The sequence below is a fragment of the Camelina sativa genome, chromosome 3 (genome assembly GCF_000633955.1).
Source record: "Camelina sativa cultivar DH55 chromosome 3, Cs, whole genome shotgun sequence".
Classification (NCBI taxonomy): Eukaryota; Viridiplantae; Streptophyta; class Magnoliopsida; order Brassicales; family Brassicaceae; genus Camelina; species Camelina sativa.
The window spans coordinates 5947434-5971289 of NC_025687.1; the positions used below are offsets into that span (position 1 = coordinate 5947434).

At 36.9% G+C, this 23856-nt stretch overlaps 6 protein-coding genes across 7 annotated transcripts; 4 read left to right on the plus strand and 2 right to left on the minus strand.

Moving 5' to 3' along the window:
* Positions 1391–6160, plus strand: LOC104772079 (protein SDA1 homolog). Its single transcript, XM_010496731.2, is given in 14 exon segments — positions 1391–1830; positions 1949–2116; positions 2228–2361; positions 2447–2585; positions 2807–2953; positions 3031–3093; positions 3980–4075; positions 4154–4213; positions 4298–4372; positions 4476–4529; positions 4644–4745; positions 4828–5406; positions 5503–5601; positions 5701–6160. Coding segments are annotated over 14 exon segments (2379 nt in total). The 5' UTR covers positions 1391–1425; the 3' UTR covers positions 5959–6160.
* Positions 6232–9747, minus strand: LOC104772089 (oxysterol-binding protein-related protein 1D-like). Its single transcript, XM_010496740.2, has 7 exons — positions 8746–9747; positions 8402–8486; positions 7799–8259; positions 7570–7725; positions 7134–7442; positions 6713–7057; positions 6232–6599 (listed from the first exon to the last, which is right to left on the minus strand). Exons 1-7 carry the CDS (start codon positions 9676–9678, stop codon positions 6417–6419), a joined length of 2472 nt encoding a protein of 823 aa, XP_010495042.1. The 5' UTR covers positions 9679–9747; the 3' UTR covers positions 6232–6416.
* On the plus strand, positions 11372–14677 carry LOC104772099 (actin-related protein 3-like). Its single transcript, XM_010496749.1, has 9 exons — positions 11372–11758; positions 11883–12342; positions 12655–12801; positions 13055–13147; positions 13293–13412; positions 13824–13934; positions 14013–14138; positions 14232–14330; positions 14524–14677. Exons 1-9 carry the CDS (start codon positions 11712–11714, stop codon positions 14602–14604), a joined length of 1284 nt encoding a protein of 427 aa, XP_010495051.1. The 5' UTR covers positions 11372–11711; the 3' UTR covers positions 14605–14677.
* LOC104772110 (cleavage and polyadenylation specificity factor subunit 6-like) lies at positions 15122–17950 on the plus strand. 2 transcript variants are annotated; one of them, XM_019243430.1, is made up of 2 exons: positions 15122–15354; positions 15970–17950. In XM_019243430.1, exon 2 carries the CDS (start codon positions 15985–15987, stop codon positions 17731–17733), a length of 1749 nt encoding a protein of 582 aa, XP_019098975.1. In that variant the 5' UTR covers positions 15122–15354; positions 15970–15984; the 3' UTR covers positions 17734–17950. The 2 variants fall into 2 exon arrangements, with proteins under 2 accessions (XP_019098975.1, XP_010495063.1); XM_010496761.2 differs by having other exon boundaries at positions 15124–15344.
* Positions 18099–20115, minus strand: LOC104772120. Its single transcript, XM_010496771.2, has 5 exons — positions 19781–20115; positions 19203–19365; positions 19005–19071; positions 18533–18770; positions 18099–18443 (listed from the first exon to the last, which is right to left on the minus strand). The coding sequence occupies exons 1-5, from the start codon at positions 19891–19893 to the stop codon at positions 18227–18229; spliced, it is 798 nt and encodes a 265-aa protein (XP_010495073.1). The 5' UTR covers positions 19894–20115; the 3' UTR covers positions 18099–18226.
* On the plus strand, positions 21867–23325 carry LOC104772129 (putative F-box/kelch-repeat protein At1g13200). The gene is made up of 2 exons (XM_010496777.2): positions 21867–21878; positions 22027–23325. Exons 1-2 carry the CDS (start codon positions 21867–21869, stop codon positions 23323–23325), a joined length of 1311 nt encoding a protein of 436 aa, XP_010495079.2.

The following is a 23856-nucleotide window of genomic DNA, read 5'->3' on the forward strand; positions in this document are numbered from 1 at the left end:
CTATATATTATCTTTTTGGCTATTCAGTGTTATACTGGAGACAAACTAAATCTGAAAGAAAATTATAGAATTTTGACACTTGGGGGAGGTCCAAAAACAGAGGACAGGAGATGTTTTAGTTTTAGATATGTTAAGCCTAATTAAGTAGTAATCAAAGAATCCCCTCTCTATTCAGTTATCTTTGTCTCTTAGAATCCCTAGTTGTGAGATAGTATGATGCTTCAATGGCGATCCCACTGATTCAACACAGTCAAAAAGACTATTCGAGCATGTGTCAAATCTCAACATTTACCACTCTTACAACTGAAAGACCTATAGATTCAAGTGACAAACATCAAGAAAAGACATATCTCTTGTAGTGAGTATTAGTGACAAATTCTTGTTATCTTTTAAGTTTTCATGAATTTGTAGGTTTGATGCGTTATGTATAACCAAAACTTGTAGCCTTTCACCACAGTGAGCAAGAATCTACTTCACTCCCACATGAAGCCTAAAAAAAACAAATCTGTTGACTTTTAAATTGACTAAATTCTGTGTTGCATTGCATTTCAAATGCAAAACTTGGTAAATAACCGTACATAACCAAAGACTATCAAAACCTGAACCGGTCTGGTTCAATAACTATCTAAACCTAAAGTATAAAATCAAAAGTCTCAATTTTATTTTTAGGGTTTCATTCTCTCTCCCAAAACCTCCGACAATGGTCGGATCTCTAGGTTTAACGCCGGAATCCTTAAAGGCATCTGGCCGGAGCTCCGAGAATGTCAGCCTTCTTATCCTTCAAGGTAAAATCAAACGTGACCCAGAAGGTTACGAAACGGAGCTCCAGTTGATTTACAAACAGTTCTTAACCTCCGTCGATCTCTTCAAGCAACAAGGAGCTCTCAGTTTTTCCTCTGTTGTTGGCATTGGCTCTGACCCTTCTGTTGCCAAAGAACTCGGCGACCGTGCCATGTTTCTAGCTCACGTTACTCCCTTTTACCCGAAGCAACTCGCCGCGTTTCCAGCTCAATTGACTGATTTGCTCCGCACTTCGTGCTTGGCAATGCCCTCGGGTCTTCGAAACCATGTTGCTCAAGCTCTGATTCTTCTAATGAATCGAAAGGTTTGTGCTTTTGATTGGAGAGAAGTGTCATTTCTGAATTTGTTGTGATTGAGTTCATTTGTGGGTTGTGTTTAAAGTTTAAACATTTTGAATGGTTTCTTCTCTGTGGTNTAAAAAAAACAAATCTGTTGACTTTTAAATTGACTAAATTCTGTGTTGCATTGCATTTCAAATGCAAAACTTGGTAAATAACCGTACATAACCAAAGACTATCAAAACCTGAACCGGTCTGGTTCAATAACTATCTAAACCTAAAGTATAAAATCAAAAGTCTCAATTTTATTTTTAGGGTTTCATTCTCTCTCCCAAAACCTCCGACAATGGTCGGATCTCTAGGTTTAACGCCGGAATCCTTAAAGGCATCTGGCCGGAGCTCCGAGAATGTCAGCCTTCTTATCCTTCAAGGTAAAATCAAACGTGACCCAGAAGGTTACGAAACGGAGCTCCAGTTGATTTACAAACAGTTCTTAACCTCCGTCGATCTCTTCAAGCAACAAGGAGCTCTCAGTTTTTCCTCTGTTGTTGGCATTGGCTCTGACCCTTCTGTTGCCAAAGAACTCGGCGACCGTGCCATGTTTCTAGCTCACGTTACTCCCTTTTACCCGAAGCAACTCGCCGCGTTTCCAGCTCAATTGACTGATTTGCTCCGCACTTCGTGCTTGGCAATGCCCTCGGGTCTTCGAAACCATGTTGCTCAAGCTCTGATTCTTCTAATGAATCGAAAGGTTTGTGCTTTTGATTGGAGAGAAGTGTCATTTCTGAATTTGTTGTGATTGAGTTCATTTGTGGGTTGTGTTTAAAGTTTAAACATTTTGAATGGTTTCTTCTCTGTGGTGTGATTAGAGTCTTGTCATCGAGGATTTGCTGGCTTTATTTCTGGATATTCAGACTCTTGGTGACAAAAACCTGCGGACTCTTGCTTTTTCTCATATTGTTCAAACCATTCGTAAGATGAGTCCCACTGATCCCAAGCACAAATCACTTCAGAAGATTGTTATCTCTATGTTGGAGGTAAGATCGTTTCTCATTCCCTTTGTTTCATGGCATTGCGTAAAGACTTATAGTGCGATTTTTACAAGATGCCAAGATGGTAGTTAAGCTTGGTGTGTTTTTTGTTTGTAGCTAGAAGATGAAGCAAAGGCTAAGAGAGCACTTGCTACTCTTTGTGCGCTACACAAGAAAAAGATCTGGCTTGGTGATAGGAATGAAAGAGTTGCAATTGCAATCTGTGAAGCCTGCTTTCATACTTCACCTAGGTATATCCCTTTTGTCTTAACTCTGGAGCATGTTGATATGATTTTTTCGTTAGTTAAGTTACTAACTTCTTTTGGTATATTTCAGGATAATGATTTCTGCCCTTCGATTCCTTCTTGACTATGAGAACATTGACGATGATGACGATAGTGATGCTGAAAGCGATGATGACGAGGAGACAAAGAAAATATCTCAAGTTGTGATTAATCGACAGGCTGTTTACAAGGTAAAACAACATTTCATACTCATGGATATTTTTATCGGAGAATATGAAAGTAGACGCTTACTAGTTGTTGATGAATGTTTCCACCTTTATTGTTGTCTATATCATCTCAGTTTTTAAACCAGTATGAAATTAGGTGATGTTTATATGATATCATGGAGCTTTAGTATTTAGGGAAACTGTTTTGGGTTAGTTTATTTAATATTTTCCCGTTTGAATGTAAGGCAAACAACAAAGGTACATCCTCTAGCAAGAAGAAAAAGCAAGCAAAACTGCAGCGTGCAGTGAAAAGTATCAAAAGAAAGCAGCGTTCGTCGTCTGAGAACACCACTTCAGCATTTTCACCTCTTAATCATTTAAACGATGCTCAGGTTCATTTCTTAGCTTTGTGTAGTGCAATCATAATGGTATGGAAGTAGCTATGATTGAATGTTTACTTTTTTTACAGAAATTTGCGGAGAAATTGTTTTCCCGTCTTCAGACCATAAAGGGCACTGGTGAACGTGCTGAGGTAATTCTCCCTGTTTTCATAATCAAAAATGAAAATCTTATATTTTAAACCGCTTCATCTATTCTAATAGAAACATATATGAGCTAACTAACTTTTGATTAGGTTTCCTGTTCTCTGATAATCTCATNTTCTTGACTATGAGAACATTGACGATGATGACGATAGTGATGCTGAAAGCGATGATGACGAGGAGACAAAGAAAATATCTCAAGTTGTGATTAATCGACAGGCTGTTTACAAGGTAAAACAACATTTCATACTCATGGATATTTTTATCGGAGAATATGAAAGTAGACGCTTACTAGTTGTTGATGAATGTTTCCACCTTTATTGTTGTCTATATCATCTCAGTTTTTAAACCAGTATGAAATTAGGTGATGTTTATATGATATCATGGAGCTTTAGTATTTAGGGAAACTGTTTTGGGTTAGTTTATTTAATATTTTCCCGTTTGAATGTAAGGCAAACAACAAAGGTACATCCTCTAGCAAGAAGAAAAAGCAAGCAAAACTGCAGCGTGCAGTGAAAAGTATCAAAAGAAAGCAGCGTTCGTCGTCTGAGAACACCACTTCAGCATTTTCACCTCTTAATCATTTAAACGATGCTCAGGTTCATTTCTTAGCTTTGTGTAGTGCAATCATAATGGTATGGAAGTAGCTATGATTGAATGTTTACTTTTTTTACAGAAATTTGCGGAGAAATTGTTTTCCCGTCTTCAGACCATAAAGGGCACTGGTGAACGTGCTGAGGTAATTCTCCCTGTTTTCATAATCAAAAATGAAAATCTTATATTTTAAACCGCTTCATCTATTCTAATAGAAACATATATGAGCTAACTAACTTTTGATTAGGTTTCCTGTTCTCTGATAATCTCATTAATTTGCAGACCAGGTTGATGATGATTAAAGTTATTGCTCGCACAATTGGTCTTCACAAGTTGCATTTACTAAGTTTCTATTCTTTTCTTCAGAACTATGCTATGGTATGATCTGCTTCCTTACCCTCTTCATAATTTCTTCTGCTAACTGAAATTTGATCAATATCAGTTTTCTAAATGCAGCCGCATGTAAAGGACATTACACAAATACTTGCAGCAGCAGTTCAGTCTTGCCACGATGGGGTATAGAAACATTTCCACGTTAAACACATGATTATTTTTCTCATTCTTCAGTCCTGCTTCTAATTATATTATTATTTCGAGCAGGTTCCTTCTAATGCCGTGGAGCCACTGTTCAAGCAAATAGTGAATCAGTTTGTACACGATCGTTCACGTCCTGAGGTGCGATTTCAAGTTTCCTCACATCAAGGGATATAACTAGAAATCTTACTTTATCATTGAAATTTTTCCTTTTCAATTCATTGTTTCATTTTTTCTTAACCAGGCTATTGCTGTCGGACTTAATGTGGTACGAGAAATGTGCCTCAGGATTCACGATGTAACTAGTTCTTGGCTCTGTCTCTTGGTCTAATATAAAAGTAGTTAGCCAGCATCAAACCTGTTTCGTCTGAACTGTGTTTTTGCTTCTCTTTGTTTTCCTCTTGATCTACAGTTGATGACGGAAGAATTGCTGCAAGATCTTGCTCTGTATAAGAAGTCCCATGAAAAAGCCATCTCAGCTGCAGCTCGTTCCCTTATAGCATTGTTCAGAGAGGTAGCAGAAGCATTTAATTTGTTGGTTTGAACAAAATTATAGGTGTATCTGGTTAATTGAGAATTGCGTTCTGTAATTTTAGATCAATCCTTCGCTTCTGGTGAAAAAAGATCGTGGCCGTCCTGGAGCTACTGTTGTCAAACCTAAATAATATGGAGAGGCTAATGTCTTCAGCAATGTTCCCAATGTTGAATTATTGCAAGAAAGTGATCATGAGAGTGGCTCTGATGATGATCAAGATGATGATGACACGGAGTTGCCTAGCGGCGATGATGCTGAGCAGGAGCTGATACCTGATGATTGTGGAAGCGAGGACAAAGCTGAAGAAGATGATAGTGATATTGATACCTCAATAGGAGGTGACGAAGACGAAGAGATGAATGACAGTGATGAAGCTGATGCAGATTCGGAAAATGAGGAGATGGAAAGTGAAGACGACGATGGAGAAGCTTCTGATTCTTCTGGAGAAGATAGTGGAAACGAAGAGAAAGCAAAGGGGACGAAGAGGAAGATTGTGGATTTTGATGCGAATCTTCTTTCTGCTGATACAAGCCTACGAGCACTCAAGAGATTCGCAGAAGCAAAGAACGAGAAACCATCTTTTGATGAAAGTGATGGCATACTTTCGAATGAAGACTTCCGAAAAATCAAAGAACTTCAGGTATGCTCAAGATATTAAACCCTTTCTCTTTTTGTAGGTTCTTCATTCTGTTTGGTACATACCAAATGTTGTTACTGATTTGTGTGTCGCATACAGACAAAGAAGGAAGCAAAAATTGCACTGGCTAGAAAAGGATTCAAGGTTCCGGATTCGGATCAGCTAAGTAAGAAGCGAGTTGATCCAGCCAAGCTTGAAGTAAGTTGTTGCTAATAAGAAGCTCCATTTTTAGTCACAAAAATGTTTGGCATACTCGGGTGAGATATTTGATGCTAACTGATTTAAACTCTTCAACAGGCTCACATAAGGCATAAGCTAACAAAAGAGCAAAGACTGGAATTAGTTAAAGCTGGAAGGGAGGACCGAGGGAAATACCAAGCCAGGGCTGCCGTCAAACAGAAGAAGACTGGAGGATCAAGCAATAAACAGAAGGAGCACAGGAAGAATATGCCTCTTGCTGCAATAAGATCAAAGGCTGGGAAATCAAAGCGAACCAAGAAAATGAAGAATAGCCTCAGTGGAAGCCAGTTTAGAGGAAGGAAAGCTTGGAAGTGATCAAATGGACCAAAACTCTTGATTCTTCTGTCTCAATACTGGTCGCAGTTTTGTTTGGTTCTTTTTTGTTGTTGCATAATTTATGTTATGTCCTATGTCTGCAGTTTTGATAAGGTCTGTCGTTCCTGTCACCATATGTTTTATATACAGTGGAACTAACTGTTTTATAAATTCCTATTTTTGTTCCTTTTTTACCATGACTTATGTTTGGATACTTCTTGGTTTTTACCACTATTGTTCAAATTATCCGTATTTCCAAACTGAAAATTGGAATTCTGAAGGAAAAAATTCATTCATTTCCAATAATAAGTCTCTTTGACATCTACAGATACACACACACACCAACAAAGGTTCCGGCCAAATTTTCACAGAAGCACAATGAGGGAATGGTGAAGATCTTTCTACATGTATTAAATTATCAAAACAAAATAAAACAAAAGACATGGGAGGATAGATGATTAAAGAAAGGTTGATGAAGATGAGAGCGTGTTACGCTGTTGCTGCTTCTTGAAAATGTCAGTGATTCTATCCCATTCTTTCTTCTCTCTTGCTTCCCAGTAACCTCCTAGATACCGATAATTCCCTTCTTCATCCTTTTCAAACCATCTTGGCTTCCATCCTTTCTCCTGCAGCCTCCTTGCCTGCAACACACAAACGGTACACTCTTCTACATTTAGTCCTATGCTACTTACCATGCTCATGCACAATTATGTAATATATTCAAGATCAACAAATTTTCCTATAAATTTTGTACCTGTCTCTGTAACTGTTCAAGTCTTAGTTTCTCGGCATTTGCTGACTCATATTCACCGTTTTCTAGGTGTCTTTGGTCTGGTCTCAGTCTTGAATCTGTTGGAGGCAATTTTTCTATCATCCCTGGAGTTATCTCATTGAGAGAGATTGCAAAAGGGGAGAGATTGTATCTTGTTTTCGTAGGAGATTTGTCTCTTTCCCACAGTAACACCGCTTCTGTCATTGGATCATATCCCTTTGGTTTTGTAGTCGGATCTCCCAATACATAGTACATTGCTTCATCCCATTTGCCTATCAGTATAGCTACTTTCTCCCCAGTTCTGTTGTCTTGCACAAACCCATGAACCTGCATTACCAAATTCCATTAGAGGCCGGTTTCATACGGCAGAAAGAGAAAATTAAAAACCATTCTATTCTACTACCTGACGAGGGTTTCGATCTATGACTGACTGCTCCTTGAACTTCAACCGGCAGGAATAATTGCCACCGCCTTTGATCCGCATGGTTCCATAATGATCGCAGTAAAGTTTACCAAGGATGATGTTGTATATGGAAGTGGTAACCTTGCTCCATTGATATATCTCACCATCATCAAATCTTAATGTCAAGACACCCACAGGGTCAAGCTGGATTGACCGCCCCCAAAATTTTCCTTTGATATTTGAGTCTCCCCAGAAATTCCAACCTTGTCCCTCACAATGGCAAGCGACAATCATAGGATGATGACTCACCTGAACAAGAGAATTATATATGTTCAATAGATTAGAAAGATAATCTAATGTAACGTTATATCCACATTTCACGCATGATTTCCCAATACAACTCTTGTAGTAAAAAGAGGGAAATGCGTTGACTTGCCTTCTCAGAGAAGAAACGAAGTCCTTTATCTGGATAATCAGCTTCGTAGGTCTCACCAAGTAGAGGATTAAAAGGTTTGCATTGCCTGCCTTCCGTGGATGCATAGCCAGATACAGCAAACGCTGCAATGTTTAGAAGCCTCATCAACTCATTACCCTGAAATAAGAAAAGACTGTTAGCCCCGCAATATATTGTTACGGGTATTTTGAAATAGGCTGAATGACCTGACCTGCTTCCCCCACTCAAGTGCTCTGTCTATCAAGTATGAGTACTCCAAATCCTCAAAGCACTTCTGCAGAGATGAGAGTGGTTCATTAAAATATACGGGTAGACAAACCCCAGACAAGTCTTTGCCAATGTTCTCTTTGATGATTGACCATACTCCAACTGGCTTTTCCTTCTCTTTTGGCTCCGGTAAATTATCCCTTCTTCTGACATATGGATACTGCGGAATCCTAACTGGAACTTGCAAGCGATCAGAAAAGAAGGGATCTTTATCGTAGATAGATCCATTTCCTTCAGCTTCTCTGCTACGATAAGAAGCACTTCTCAGTGCGTCGGCTGATAGGATATCATTTGTATCAAAGAAAGGTACATCATCTTCATCAGATTCAACATCTGCTCCATCCTGACTTTCATTGTCTGCCTCAGAATCGCTAGCAGATACCTCTGACATGACTGAATAGAAATCTGTTGGACAACAATTATGTTAGAACTTAAAATCTGTCTCAACTGAGTCAAGTAAGAACTTACCATCGGTGAGAATTCTGATCGTTCAATTCCATATATAAATTAAAACATTCAGTTGCACAAATTATATAACGTAACTGACCACTATATCGTCTTCCCTGTCCACAGCAAGAGTCATGCTCCTTTGTTTCATCAACAACAGTAGTTTCCAGCTCAATTTTTTCAGACTGCAAAATGATTTTTAGAAAACGAAATCAATTGTTTTTCACTTTGAATCTGAAAAACTATATACCAAGTGAAGCAGACAACAAACAGGAGGCTGGTAGTGTAATATGATCACAATGTGAAATTGCAGTGATATGAATAAATAAAAACCAGATTCTATAGCTGCAAGAAACATCTAACTTTCATCCAAAAAATTGTAAAAATTCGAGATTAATAGGTCCATATAATATAATGTGTGCATAGGGAAGAACTAAAACATACCTCTAACTGTCTCAGTGTATCCAGTAGTATAATATGTTTATGTGAGAGAACCTTCAACCGATTCTGCAACACAGAAACTTCCGAAAGCATAATGGCTTCACAATCTTTTACAACAGCCTCACCAACGCCTTCCTGCAGTAACTTTTCACGCAACTTGTCGGTAGAAACAACCGCATCATCCGAAGGTAGGATGTCACCACTGGGAACTCTAGGGAAAAGATCCTTGGCCACCTGCAAAGCTTCTACCCAGGCTGCTCTATTATCTCTCGATACACAACGTAAATGAAGAGTCTTAGTACCAGTAAATATAGCAAGCCTTTTGTCATCAGACTTGCTCGCACGAATTGAAGAAACCTTCAAATGTATTTCTCCAAATGGTTTACAAGGCCTTGAAGCAGAAGAAGCTCCAAGCTTGTTGCTACTGCCACTACCACAGCTAGCTTTCCTAATGTATCTAACAGATTCCTCACCGATCACCCTAACACCTTTCTCCCTAGAAGGATTCATCACAATCTTATCAGGTCCATGGATCTTATAATACGACAAAACACCATCTTCCAACTCAAACCATCTAGCTCTCCACCCTTTCCCATAGTTAACCCACTTATACATAATCCCAGCGACTCCAGCTCCAACACCGACGCCATTCCCAAAGAAGAAACCTCCTTTAGAAGAAGAAGAAGAAGAAGCATCTTTGGCCTCGTCGTCTGCTGTTTCAGAAGAGAGTCTCTCAAGCTGATCTTGACTTATCCAAGAAGCCTGAGTCGAAAACGAAGGCTTAGAGGCATGGTTAGTACCCGATTTCGTCGCCGGAAGAGATTCAAACCCTAACTGAGACTGATGAGGATGATGATTATTAGCAGATGATTTGGCAACCACAGGATTAGTCCGTTCATCAATCGAAACCGGAGCAATGCAGCAAAGAGGATTCATAGTCTCTCACAAACAATCAAGTCAAAAACAACATTGATCTCAAAAAAAAAACAACTCCTACGNTCAAATCAAAAACAACATTGATCTCAACCAAAAAAAAAAAAAAAAAAAAAACAGAGATCGAGCTCTACAGTTGAAGAATCGAGATCCGGTGATGCGGATCGATGAATCAATCTTTAAGAGTTTCCAGCGAGAAGCAGAGAGAGAGAGAGAGAGAGAGAGCAATGAAGAAGAGAGAGAGAGTGGTATAATGGAGGTTGTCAGAGAGAGAGAGGGAGGGGGGGTCACAGATCCAATTTAAGGCTGTGGTCAGTAAATATTTTTGTGTTTGTGCAGTGTTGCAGAGAGTGCAAAGTAGAAGAGAGAGAGAGAGAAGAGAGAAGAGAGAAGAGAGAAGAGGGGAGCATCTCTCTCTGACTCGTTTAAAAATCATGAAACTAAAAAAAAAAAGAAAGGTAATTATTAAATTACTATTAATGCTCTGAGTCAACATAATTGGTGTTATCTTTGGACCAATCCTAGTTAGAGGATTAGATTATGTATTAAAAAAAAATTACTATTTGAAACAGCAACAAAATAAACTACCAAATGGTACTGTGTTTTTTTCTTTTTTTTTTTTAATATGTTGGTCTCAGTTACCAAAATATTCGTACTAATGAATGAATATTCAATGATGTATTTTATGATGAAAATTTGTCAAAAAAAAAAAAAATTGTATTATTTAAGTGTTGTGAGAAATATCGGATATAATTTTTTTAATTGAATAATGAATATAGAGAACTTTTTTAATAAAATAAGGGTAAGGAAGGACAAGGGCTATATTAGGATGATGGATCCTATTACTGTATCTCTCTCTCTCTTTATGTGGGGTTTATCTTAAGTGTACAATAAAAATAATTCTGATTTTCTACGGGCATTTAATTGATTTATAAAGGTTGCTAATGATTCTGACATGTATGGATAAAAAAAAATCATTTTTCATACCGAATAAAAGTGGTTAGGAAATTTAGATTTTGAGTGTGTTTTATAAAATTTCTAACGAATTCCACAAAATCCATTTTCATTGACTTTTCTTGGAGTGTGTAACCACAATGTAAGCCTATACCTAACTAATCAGTTTTCCGGATGTTGGAGTGTAACCACATGTGTGTGTTTCTGATGACGAGGAACCATTTTTTAGATCTTGAAGTTCTCATGGGTTTTGCCGGTCGTTCAAGCGTCGTTATCACTTGAGATCTAAGTTTGTTTTTCGTCTTTTCTTTGACTACACATCCTATAATCAATGGTACTTATAATATCGATAAAATTATGTGTATTACCATTACCTCTCATATTTTTCAAGTTCCCAAATGTGATTCACCTGTGACTGTGAGTAATAAACCAACCAATATTTGTAATGAAAAATAATTAGTCCAGATTTACTTTTATCTATGTTATGTCCCTTTTTAAGTTTTCTTATTACCAAACGTTATAATTATTTGGAACCAAACTCTATAATTCGCTTACATATAGTATCAATTTTCAATTTTCTAGCGTAATTTGTGACCAGCATGGTTCAATTTTATTGAAACTTGATTGGTTTATAGATCAGACTTGGTTATTAAGTCGGTTTGGTTTAGTTAAATCGAGTTCACCACCTAACTAACATAAGGAAGGACGAAGCCAAATTTTTAAAACAGTGAACCATTTTGTTTTTATCTATCTGAAAAAACCTCAGACGATAATAATTTAAAGTACAAATCGACGACGGCGACTTTTTCAATGATCTGAGGTTCCCCTGAATTTCACAAGTTTCTCTCTTCTTTTCCGGGAAAATCAAAATATATATTTTTTTCTCTCCCCCTTACTACATTGTTTCTCACAGTGAGAACATTACGCGTTAAGCTTGTCAGAAACTCAACTTCCGTTGACGGAAGGAGCCAGAAGCAAGCAAGCTTAGGGTTCGATCGGGAATTTTTTTTAAGGGTAGCGATAAATCGATCTTTAATTGGATCCCCGAGTCACAGATCCTTCACCGTCGTAGTTTACATCTAATGGATCCGACTTCTCGACCTGCTGTTGTCATCGACAATGGAACTGGGTACGTTTCAATTTCATACGTTTGATTGGTTTTATGAACTTAACGTGTTTGATGAAATGCTGCATCCAGATCTTCTTCTTTTTCCTAGATTCATTCATTTGTGCTCTGTGTGTGTATGTTGCAGGTATACTAAAATGGGGTTTGCTGGTAATGTAGAGCCATGTTTTATTCTACCAACAGTAGTTGCAGTTAACGAGTCCTTTTTGAATCAATCCAAGAGTTCTTCTAAGGCAACTTGGCAAACACAGCACAACGCTGGAGTTGCTGCTGATCTCGATTTCTATATCGGAGATGAAGCACTTGCGAAATCGCGGTCTAGTAGTACGCATAACCTTCATTATCCTATTGAGCATGGTCAAGTTGAGGATTGGGATGCTATGGAAAGATATTGGCAGCAGTGTATTTTCAATTATTTGAGATGTGATCCAGAGGATCATTATTTTCTTCTTACTGAGAGTCCTCTTACTCCTCCTGAAAGTAGAGAATACACTGGAGAGATTTTGTTTGAGACTTTTAATGTTCCCGGGCTTTACATTGCTGTTAATTCAGTTCTTGCACTTGCTGCTGGGTACACTACATCTAAGGTATGTCCCACATTTCTTTTTCTAGAAGTATTTAAGTTGTTTGCTGGGATAAGATGATATGTATGAGATTACTTGCTGTTAACTTTGCTTGTTTACTGTATGAATCCTTAAATTTGAGTTGCTGGACAATGTATTTGGTTTCCATGTAGACAATACTTGAAGGTTTTTACTCTATTTCGGTTGAGTTACAAAAGTCTGTTAGTGTAACTCCTCTAATATTTAGGCAATTTCTTAGCTTTACGGGATTTAGCAAATATTAAACATGTTCTCTTGTTATGCTCGCCTCGTAATTTGACTTACAGTTCCTCTTAGTGTGAGATGACAGGGGTTGTAGTAGATGTTGGAGATGGGGCAACTCATGTTGTACCTGTTGCAGAAGGTTATGTTATCGGAAGCTGTATCAAGTCAATTCCAATTGCTGGCAAAGATGTCACCCTATTTATTCAGCAACTCATGCGGGTATGCACTTATATCTTAATATATAGCATTGGTCTTCTTTTGTAGATGATTTTTAATCTTTCTCTGTAAGATTTTAGATTTAAAGGTACATAAGTGGTTATATGAGTAAAAAGAACAAGTTTTGTGATGTATGATAGCTCGTCATCTTTTTTTTTATGTGTTAGATGTTGTGGTCATATACTTAGAGAGGCTATTTATTTCTATAAAACTGGTTTAACGTTCATGGAACTTCGCATTTTAATGTTTACTGTAGGAAAGAGGTGAGAATATACCGCCAGAAGATTCATTCAATGTAGCCCGTAAAGTGAAGGAAATGTACTGCTACACTTGCTCAGACATTGTAAAGGTAATGCTTAGTGGTGAATGTTTAAGTCAGATAATATCTACTCTTTTTAATAATTGATTACTGGCCTGTATAGCTGAAAAATCGTTTGACACTGAATTCAGGAAGGAAAAATGATAAAGATCTCTGAACATTCATTTGGTTGCAGGAGTTTAATAAACATGACAAAGAACCAGCAAAGTATATCAAACAATGGAAAGGTGTTAAGCCAAAGACTGGTGCACCATACACTTGTGATGTGGGATATGAACGATTCCTTGGACCCGAGGTTTGTACCATGAATCAGAGTCCGAAATTCATTATTGTGCACTATAATTTAGGAAGTTCTTGGCAAGTTGAGTTTGTTGTATCTCAGTGAGCTGTGCATAAGTTGTTATATATGAGATATTTTCAGCACTTTGTTCTGATAATTGAACTGTGCTGATATTAAGTTCTGCTCTCTCAGAAACTAAAATTAGGTAATTACTCAGTCAGATTATGCTAAAAGGAAGTCGACTAGAACTGAATCTTATCTAGTTAGTGTTCAGCCTTCTCCACTGGACCCATTGGAAGCTAATGTCCTCTGTATGACCGAACCAAGAAAGAAATTGGAATCAATGGAACATAAGTTCCATTATTGTTCCTGTGCTTTTGCTATGCTATACTACCCATTGAGTAATGTTGAGATATTGTGTTACAGGTCTTCTTTAATCCAGAGATATACAGTAATGACTTCACAACTGCGTTACCAGCTGTTATAGACAAATGTATTCAGTCTGCACCAATTGACACACGAAGAGCTCTATATAAGGTCTGAAACACAAGACTGGTCAGAGTTTTAAGATAATTTCCAATCCGCAGTACTAATGAATTTGTGAAATAATTTCAGAATATAGTGTTGTCCGGAGGCTCAACCATGTTCAAAGATTTCGGAAGAAGGTTACAAAGGGATCTTAAGAAGATTGTTGATGCTCGTGTTCTTGCCAACAATGCTCGTACTGGTGGTGAAATTACGGTAAAAGTTTTTTTTGTAAGAAGTTCCGGAAAATAGAAGTAAACAGATATATTTTATTGATATTAAAAAGCAGTTTACATTTTATAACCACAGTCTCAACCCGTGGAGGTTAATGTCGTGAGCCATCCTGTCCAGAGGTTTGCAGTTTGGTTTGGAGGTTCAGTGCTATCATCAACTCCAGAGTTTTTCGCGGTATGCAGACAACTTCTTCCGGTTTTAAAATTGCAGAGACAAGCTGTTTTTTGTTTGTGCCGTTATTGTTGAATTGAAATTGGTTAAAAGATAAGTAGAAACCACAGGTTTAGAGACCCGCTAGATTCAAGAGAAAAAAAACTCAGGTTGAAAACATTCTGTTTTATTTTTTTGGTTGTTGGTTGTTGTGCAGAGTTGCAGAACGAAAGAGGAGTATGAGGAATATGGAGCAAGCATATGCCGTACAAATCCGATTTTCAAGGGAATGTATTGAAAGCAGCAGATCCTTTGTGAATGTTTGTTTGTCTGAAATATTCCATTTTTTCAGTTACTTTAGGATTCATGAGTACGTANTTTTTCATTTTTTTTCATTTTTTTTTCTTTTTTTTTCTTTTTTCTTCTTTTTTTTCTTTTTTTTTTCTTTTTTTTTTTTTTTTTTTTTTTTTTTTTTTTTTTTTTTTTTTTTGTCTGTGAACTTGTAATCGTCGATCTTATTGTGAAGTTTTTCCATTTTTCCTAAGCTTCTTTATTTTAGTTTATTTTCGTTTGTGAAAATTTGTATATATACATCATTAATGTGAACAAACTTTGTTGAAAAAAAAAAAAGATCCTTTTTTATTGTGTGTAATATTTGACAAACAAATCATTTTCTTTATGGAAAATTATCTAAAATTTGACATGAAAATCATTTCTTTTGTATTTTTAATTCTAAGTATTTTTGAAACATATAACATCATTAATAGAATCATTACACATTTATTAACCAACCTAAAAAAAAAACACATGTAAATTAAAAAGTTTGTTACGACATACTGTTAACATTCACGGTGAAGGTCTTCTTCTTTTCATTTGTTTCATCTTCTTCTTCTTCTATCGGATAAGAAAGACAGAACACGAAGGGCGACTCTTCCTCCTCCGATCTCTTTCGTTTAAGCTCTGTTTCTTGAGGATATTACAGTTCCGGAGCTCGTCGCAATCTCAACTTCCGTAGACGAAGCAACAAAGGAGTCAAAAGTAAGCAAGCGTAGGCTTTTTTTTCTTCTTCTTCTTCTTCATCTTTACCTTTCGATCCTCGATTTCACGAGGCCAATTCGATTTCGAAGGATTTCTAAATACTATCTCGCTGAACTGTAACTTTCTTCCTAGATCTGTTTATTTCCTTTTGTAAGAACCCTAATTGTTATATTAGATTTATAAATTTTCCGAAAGGGTTAAAATTTGTGTATCCCCTTCATTGTAAATCAATCCATGTATGTAACACTTGATCTCTTCTATATATATGAAATCTTGTAACAACCTTGTTTAAATTGAGCTAGATCCCAAATTTCAGATCTGTAAGCTAAAGTTCCNTTTTTTTTTTTTTTTTTTTTTTTTTTCTTTTAATTCGGACTTAGAGGTAATTAATTGTACACAGACACATGCCTACTTTGATGTTCATCAATTGCTTGTAAAGAGTCTCTCAGCCTAATTGAATTGGCAGAGTTGTAATTTATGTGAAAGGATGTATTTATTTGTAAGTTCTTCTTCATGTAAAAAAAGCAAGCAAGGGAGGTTATTTAGTAGGATGATGTTTATTTGTAATTTCTGTTGAAAGGATGTATTGTTTAAGTTTGTTAATCATCTTGTATTTTCTGGCCAGTTTGTATTAAATCCAATGACTGAAGACAACGTTGACTATGGAGGTAACCAGAAGATATTACATCAAGGAAGCGGAACTATACCTGCTCTAGCGGATGAAGAACTTATGGGAGACGATGATGAGTACGATGATCTGTATAGCGATGTTAATGTTGGTGAGAGTTTCTACCAAGCTCATAATCCGCCTCAACCACCCCCAGCTCAAGTCGGTGGTACAGGTAATGCAAGTCTTCAAGCTCAGAATACTACTAGTGTTGCTGCTGAACCGAGAATGGGGATTGTATCTGGAGGTACTGTTGAAGGGAAGTATCGAAATGATGGAGGGCATAATGGAATAATCAGTGGACCAGACACAAGGTCTGATGTTTATCCACAAGCATCTTCTTTTGGAGCTAAAGGGTTGAATATTGATATGCAATCCAACAACAAAATCGTTCAACAAGGATCAACATCTATTGTGTTAAACAACCATGGATTTTCAGGTAACGCTGTGAATGTGCCTGAGCTGCCTGTGCATAACTCTTATGGTGCTGTTCCTCAAGGTGCTCAGCAGATTCCTGTTAGCCAGATGAGTGTGATTCCGAATGTAATGGTGAACAAAAGCCCTACGCAGTCATTTGTTGTGGACAATGGAAACACCATGCTTTTTGTTGGAGAGTTACACTGGTGGACGACGGATGCAGAGATTGAGAGTATTCTTTCACAGTATGGAAGAGTCAAAGAGATCAAGTTTTTCGATGAGAGAGTTAGTGGCAAATCTAAAGGGTATTGTCAGGTTGAGTTTTATGATTCAGCTGCTGCAGCCGCTTGCAAAGAAGGAATGAATGGTTATATTTTCAACGGTAAAGCATGTGTTGTTGCCTTTGCTTCTCCTGAGACACTGAAGCAGATGGGAGCTAATTTCACTGGGAGGAACCAGGGACAAAACCAAATTCAAAACAGAAGGCCTATGAATGAAGGAATGGGAAGAGGTAACAACAACAACAACAACAACAACAACATGAATACGCAAAATGGAGATGGTGGAAGAAATTACGGGAGAGGTGGATTTGCGCGTGGTGGCCAAGGAATGAGCAACCGTGGAGGTCCCTGGGGTGGTGCAATGAGAGGTAGAGGGGTGAACAACATGACTAGTGGTTCTAATGCTGGACCGTATGGACCTGGACTAGCTGGTCCTGCATTTGGTGGTATGATGCATCCACAGGGTATGATGGGAGCTGGTGGGTTTGATCCAACATTCATGGGTCGGGGTGGTGCTTATGGAGGGTTTTCAGGTCTTGCTTACCCTGGGATGCCTCATTCTTATCCTGGTGTTAATGCAATGGGAATGGTTGGGATTGCTCCTCACGTCAATCCCGCTTTTTTTGGCACGGGAATGGGAACAATGGGTAGCTCAGGGATGAATGGAGTTCATGCAGCAGCTATGTGGAGCGAGGCTAATGGAGGTGGTGGTGAAGAGGGTGGTTCTGAATATGGTGGGTATGAAGATGAAACCCAAGAGAAAGAAGAAAAGCCATCACGAGATAAAGAACGGGCCACCTCGGAACGTGAGTGGTCTGAGAACAGTGGTGATAGAAGACACAAGAGTCATCGTGAAGAGAAAGATAGTCACCGTGAGTATAAGCAGCAGAGAGACCGTGATTCTGATGAGTTCGATAGAGGACAATCTAGTATGAAATCTCGAAGCAGATCAAGAATGGCAGAAGATGATCATAGGTCCAGGTCAAGAGATGCAGACTATGGAAAGAGGAGACGAGGCGACTGAGAAAGAACCTCATGTTCTTGCCTCTCTCTTGCTGCATCTATTAAGCTATGTCATTTTTAAGTTACTCTGCCTACTAAATCTATCTCTTTATATCATCAAATACTCTGATACAATTTTCTCTACACTTTCTTTACTAATAGTCAGTCTTTGGAGACGAGCATATATATTTGTAAACTATGTTCTGTTTTATTGATGGTTCTTCATTTGTTATTGTGAATCGTTATTGCTTCAAGATTGTCTGTCGTTTGGTTTAAGAGGAAGAAGATGAAAATATATATTTTATTCGTTGATTTCCCAAAAAAAGGATCTTTATTCTTTATTCTCTGCTGCATTCAAGCTTTTTTTCTTGTCACAATTCACAATAATAAAGCATGTAAAAGCTGAGTGCTTTGGCATTTGCATCAAATCATCCAAAAGCCTTAACACAGTTTTACACTCTATACAATACATTTAATTTCTAAAAATCTGTACAAAACGTTTGTTTGTCCAGACTCTATAGCAGATTTGAGTACTCGTAATAAACCAAGAAGAGAGCTTCAGGATAATCCTTGGGAAGGCTATTGATGTAGAGGTAGAATCTGAACAAATCTTCCCTTGAAACCGTCCTTGCATCCACCACGTCGTAATCACTAGCAAGCACCCACAAGTCCTCTGAGTTCACTCTCTTCATGCTGCCTCGACAAAACGGGCAGGACTGAGACTTCAAGTTCCTGCAGATTTGAGGATCAATAAAGATTTAGTAAATGAAAGCTCCTTCATCAGGTTAAAAAGGTATTTAAACTAAAGTGTGTGTGTGTACCAGTTGCGGTAGCATTTGATGCACATAGAATGGCAGCAATTGGGCAACACCATTTTGGTACAAGTTTCTAAACAGATTCCGCATTCTTCTTCACGCTCTAACCCGGCACTGCTGAATCGACTACTGCGAGCCTCTTTTGTTATCTTCTTGCTAAGTCTTTTAAGGTCAAATCCAATGTCTGCGGATTGCAACTCATCTAAGTTGCTGTGCAATAGCTGAAGTGATGGTAGTATCACACCTTCAAAAGACAAGAGATTATTAGGTCCAAAGATGAAGACACAAAAAGAAACCCTACAAAAAGACTCATATAAACAAACATTCAACAGCAATTCCATTCAATATGCCTCCAATGTCTCAAATTGATCTATTTTAAGTAACTGAAAATGAGAAACCTTTTAAAAGAAACGGCCATCTCCACCAAAAAATATAAACATAATAACATATGTGACCAATGGGTTACAGGTTTGCTTACCGTAGAACTCACTAATAGTAGCTTTCCTGCCATGCGTGGTAAGCTTAGGTTGTCCATCAGACTGGACCTATACAAGCAAAAAGATGGCAACAAAATGAAAAAACTTTCAAAAGCTTATAGTTATACTCAGAACATTCAAAAGCCCTAATAAAAGAAGGCCAATTTGTGAGATCAAAAGAAGAGTTTTAAAGAACCAACCTTGTAGACAAGAACATGGAAGAGGTTTAAGTAGCGAGGAATAAGACAGGAGGAAGAAAGATCAATCCACCGAAGCAAGATGAGTAATAAAGAAGCAAAGTTACTATGAACCAGTTTCATCTGAAGCCGCACATTGTTCTTCCCCATTGGAATAGCTTCTGCCCTGAAGAGATAAATAAGCTCAAAGTTTGTCATCAGACACAATTCAAAGTTGTCATCAGACACAATTCATCGAACACAACATGTGCAATAACTAGTTTAGGCACCTTCATCCCCAAAACAAAAAAAAAACTTGTAAATTTGCTGGAAACTAACACAATAAATTTTCAGAAAATCCCAATTTGTGAAAGCTACAATCTTTAACTAAACTATAAAAAAGTGATCGGAGTTTCCTAAAATAACCCAAATGTTGATAGAGAAGAGAGATTACAACAACACACAAAACTCTGAGCTTAGGGTTTTTTTTTCAAAAGATTTCACCTAACTTTACTTTTATAACTCTCTCAACTAATCAAACAAATAAAAGCAGAGAAAGAAAAAGTCTTAAACTTTAGGAGAAACCCAGAAAAGGGACTTACAAAGTATTAGCGTGTTGAACATCAGCTTCCAAAATCTTCAAAGATTCGTAGTACGAAGAGGAAGAAGAAGATGAAGACGATGATGATGAAGCTATTGCCAACTGATTATACATATCTCTCTCTATTTGATATCACAACAAAGAGAAATCGATTGAAAAGAAGAAAGAGGAATAAGAAGGAAGAAGAAGAAGATGCTAAAAGTGAGGAGGGATTGGTCTGATTGATCGGAAAAAGGCAAGAACCTAAACGACAAAGACAGAAGCTTAATAATAAAAACACCGTAAGGAAAAATAAAAGAACACAAGTCTCACTTCTTCTTCTTTCTCTCTTTTTGTTTTGCCTTTTTGATTCTTTGTTTCACGGTTGCTGCTTTATTTATATTATATATTAATCATATGAGTTTTGAAGAAGGAATCATTCGTATTCTTTCTTAATTACAAAACTAATTATGTACTTATTAATTAATAAAACTTTGAGTTGAGATGTTTTTTTTGTATGTGAATGAATTAAAAAAAAATTAAATAGTCGCTTTCATTAAATTTGTAAAACAGCTTTAGGAATAAATACCTTAAGTGAATATAGACAAATTTTACAAAATCACCAAAGTGGAAGAACGCGTGTGTGTGTGGTGCTTTGCCTCACTAATAAAACATGTTTTCCCTAAACCAAGAATAAAAAACCCAATTGGCTCAAAAACAGTTAAACAGATCATTAATATTTAAAGCCTTCCTTGATCTTTTTACAATTTTAAGACTAATACTAAAAAATTGAAGTACGTTTTCAGTCAAATTTAAATAATAAGATAAATTTCTTTTTATTTTATAATTAAATTTATTATTGACTTATATTTTGAAATTAAAATTTTACCGATAAAACTTTGACTTCTAATTTGATAAAATATTATCTTTAAGAAGTTATGNAAAAAAAAAAAAAAAAAATCGATATTATAGGAAATTAGAAACATAGAGTTGTGGTTTTTTTCGGGTAGCTAAAAGAAAGCCAACTAACATATTGACAAGTGGACACAAACATAAACGAAACTACCCTCGGGTGCGACCAACTTACAACGCTGGTCTGTTTCAGATATATCTAACGTAAATCATTTTATCAACAACACCACATTAGAGGTTCCACTCCATGACAAAGAGACATCGATTAAGTATTAACCATCATCTTGCCTCTCAGAAACGAAGTCGAGAGATAGATAGTATAAAATCTATCGAAACAAAGAAGCCACCAGATTAAAATGTTTTTTTTTGAGATCGAACTTGAGAAATATCTAGTTTTAAAAGCTACTGATCCGACGTCAAAAACCAATGCTGTTGGGAGAAATATTTGCCAAACATACATAATTAATCTTCACACTAATCACTATGCAAAGCGGTGGAACCAAATTTTTGGTATGAGTCAAGACAATGATTTTTGGTATGCACGAGCCAAGACAATGATGTAATTAACCAAACTTAGGAAAACATATGACAAGTAGACACAAACATAACGAAACTACTCTCGGTGGTGGGACCAATTACAACGCTGGTCTATTTCAGATATATCTACGTTAATCATTTTTTTCAACAACACCACATTTGTCTATCCCTACGTACAGTACGTCAAAAGCCGTGACTGTTGGGAGAAATATTTGCCAAATATACATAATTAATCTTGACACTATATAATAACTATGCAAAGCGGTGGAACCAAATTTTAAACAAAAATAACACAAAAAAAGGTAGAACGAAACTACTACAAATTAAAAGAAAGATATAGTATATCAAATTTTATTGCGTGTCTGATCTTTTGTTTCCTAAAATTTGTTATTTTTCCACAATCTTCAAAAGCGGTGGAGATTGTGTACTTTTTATGAAATAAGATTTTTTTCAAAAAAAGTGAATCTTGAGGTTTAAATTTGCTCGAGATCATATATATGAGTTAAAAAAAAATGGAATACATGCATGCATATAAATTTAATATAGAAATATGGTATTTCTTGCCCATTACTTACTAAAACTAAGCCAAATATAAAAAATTAAAAACCTTACTTATGGAAAAGTGGATTCGATTATGATTGAGGGATATAGATATATAAATGGTTGATTTAGTTCCATTTATGATATTGATTTCCAAGTGTGATGCAATCTTGAGAATTAAGTATAAGAGATTTTTATATACTCTTGGGCTATATTAATATTCGATGAACAAGATTTTTGTTTTGACATAAGAAAAGACTTTTAGTATTATTCCATTAGCTAGAGATTAACATTCCAGAGAAGCGAGTGGAGATGGCTTCATCGTCACAAAGAAAGAGAAGAAGAAGAAGAATAAGGAAACGAAGAAGAAGAAACGAGAAGCGAGTGAAGGCTCCATCTTCCTTACCAAACGACGTCCTAGAGGAAATCTTTTTAAGGTTTCCCGTCAAAGCCATAATCCGACTCAAGTCTCTCTCAAAACAATGGAGATCGACGATCGAGTCTCGCAGTTTTGAAGAGCGACACTTGAAGATCGCTAAGCAAGCCTGCATTGATCATCCCAAGGTCATGATCGTCACCGAAGAAGACCCCTTACGAGGACCAGGGCTTCGTCCAGACACAGACATTGGTTTTAGATTATTCTGCTTGGAATCAGCTTCTCTACTATCCTTTACCCGTATCAATTTCTCTCCAGGGTTCCTCCACCGGAACCAAATTTCTGAAAGCTGCGATGGTCTGTTCTGCATACATTCACCAAAATCACATTCTATCTATGTTGTTAATCCGGCTACAAGGTGGTTCCGCCAACTTCCTCCTGCTAGGTTTCAGATTTTGAACCACAAGTTTAATTACCTCACTGACCGTGAGTGGAATAGAGAAGTGCAATCAGTAGCATTCGTGAAGGCTACTGATTACAAATTAGTGTGGTTGTACAATTCCGGTAAATACAATGATGATCCCTCGAGTCCAAACAAAGGAGTTACCAAGTGCGAGGTTTTTGACTTTAGGGCAAATGCTTGGAGGTACTTGGCTTTCACTCCAAGTCATCGGATATATCATGACCAAAAGCCAGCATATGCAAACGGGTCGGTGTATTGGTTCACGGAACCAGATAATGCAAGAATCGAAGTAGTGGCTTTGGATATTCATACCGAAACATTTCGGTTGCTGTCTAAGATTAATCCGGCGATTGCTGGTTCAGATCCTCACCATATTGATATGTGCACTTTGGATAATAGTTTATGTATGTCGAAAAGGGAAGACGTTACGATGATTCAAGAGATTTGGAGGTTAAAACCATCCGAAGACACATGGGAGAAGATTTTCACCATAGATTTGCTTTCTTGTCCGTCTTCTCGGGTTGAGAGTCGTGATTTATTTAAATGGAGCCAGAAGGATATGGTTGAGCCATCGACACCTGTGGCGGTATGCAAGAATAAAAAGCTCCTGCTCTCACATCGCTATTCCCGAGGTCTGGTGAAATATGATCCCTTAACAAAGTCTCTCGATTTCTTTTTCCGACATCCTTGGTCTAAGAGAAAAGTCACTTATTTTCAGAGTTTGATATCTCATCTATAAAAAAAAAAAAAAAAAATTCTACAACTACTTTTTCTTTGTTTGCACTATATATAGAGTTCTCTTTTCCGCTAAAGAGGTGGTTGTATTGATTATGATAATTTAATATTAATCTATCCATGTAAAACAATAATTTGTAGTCATGGCATGGTTATATATATGAAAAGAAAAATGACGCATTAAAAATAATATTCAGACTGGATCCTATTTTACTCTTTCTCTCTCGTATTTTCTTTTTCTTTCTGACTGTCTCTCCAAAAGACGAACTTAAGACCTAATTCAGGTGGTTTGTAGTGCACTAGAATTTTATACAAACAAGATAAAAATACCTATAAAAAAAAAGATAAAAATACCTAAGACGAAAAGAATAACGCTGATCAATACTTGCCTAATCTATAAGTATACATAAATTTATTTTATTTTATTTTGTGTATTGTAAACAAGTACTGAAGACTGAGTACATATGCACAAACACTGAGACACTTCGCTATTTCACTTCTCTTCAGAAAGCGACAAAATTCTTGTTTAGCTGTT

What these genes read in the sequence shown, in the direction of transcription:
- LOC104772110 (XM_019243430.1), top strand. Translation starts at nt 15,985, where the DNA reads ATGACTGAAGACAACGTTGACTATGGAGGTAACCAGAAGATATTACAT.
- LOC104772120 (XM_010496771.2), bottom strand. Translation starts at nt 19,893, where the DNA reads ATGTATAATCAGTTGGCAATAGCTTCATCATCATCGTCTTCATCTTCT. An exon ending in GTTCAACACGCTAATACTTT is followed by an intron (nt 19,366 to 19,780) that starts GTAAGTCCCTTT and finishes TTATCTCTTCAG; the next exon opens with GGCAGAAGCTATTCCAATGG. An exon ending in TCCATGTTCTTGTCTACAAG is followed by an intron (nt 19,072 to 19,202) that starts GTTGGTTCTTTA and finishes TTGCTTGTATAG; the next exon opens with GTCCAGTCTGATGGACAACC.
- LOC104772099 (XM_010496749.1), top strand. Translation starts at nt 11,712, where the DNA reads ATGGATCCGACTTCTCGACCTGCTGTTGTCATCGACAATGGAACTGG. An exon ending in GTCATCGACAATGGAACTGG is followed by an intron (nt 11,759 to 11,882) that starts GTACGTTTCAAT and finishes TGTATGTTGCAG; the next exon opens with GTATACTAAAATGGGGTTTG. An exon ending in CACGAAGAGCTCTATATAAG is followed by an intron (nt 13,935 to 14,012) that starts GTCTGAAACACA and finishes AAATAATTTCAG; the next exon opens with AATATAGTGTTGTCCGGAGG.
- LOC104772089 (XM_010496740.2), bottom strand. Translation starts at nt 9,678, where the DNA reads ATGAATCCTCTTTGCTGCATTGCTCCGGTTTCGATTGATGAACGGACT. An exon ending in CACTTGAGTGGGGGAAGCAG is followed by an intron (nt 7,726 to 7,798) that starts GTCAGGTCATTC and finishes TTCTTATTTCAG; the next exon opens with GGTAATGAGTTGATGAGGCT. An exon ending in TTCGTTTCTTCTCTGAGAAG is followed by an intron (nt 7,443 to 7,569) that starts GCAAGTCAACGC and finishes TCTCTTGTTCAG; the next exon opens with GTGAGTCATCATCCTATGAT.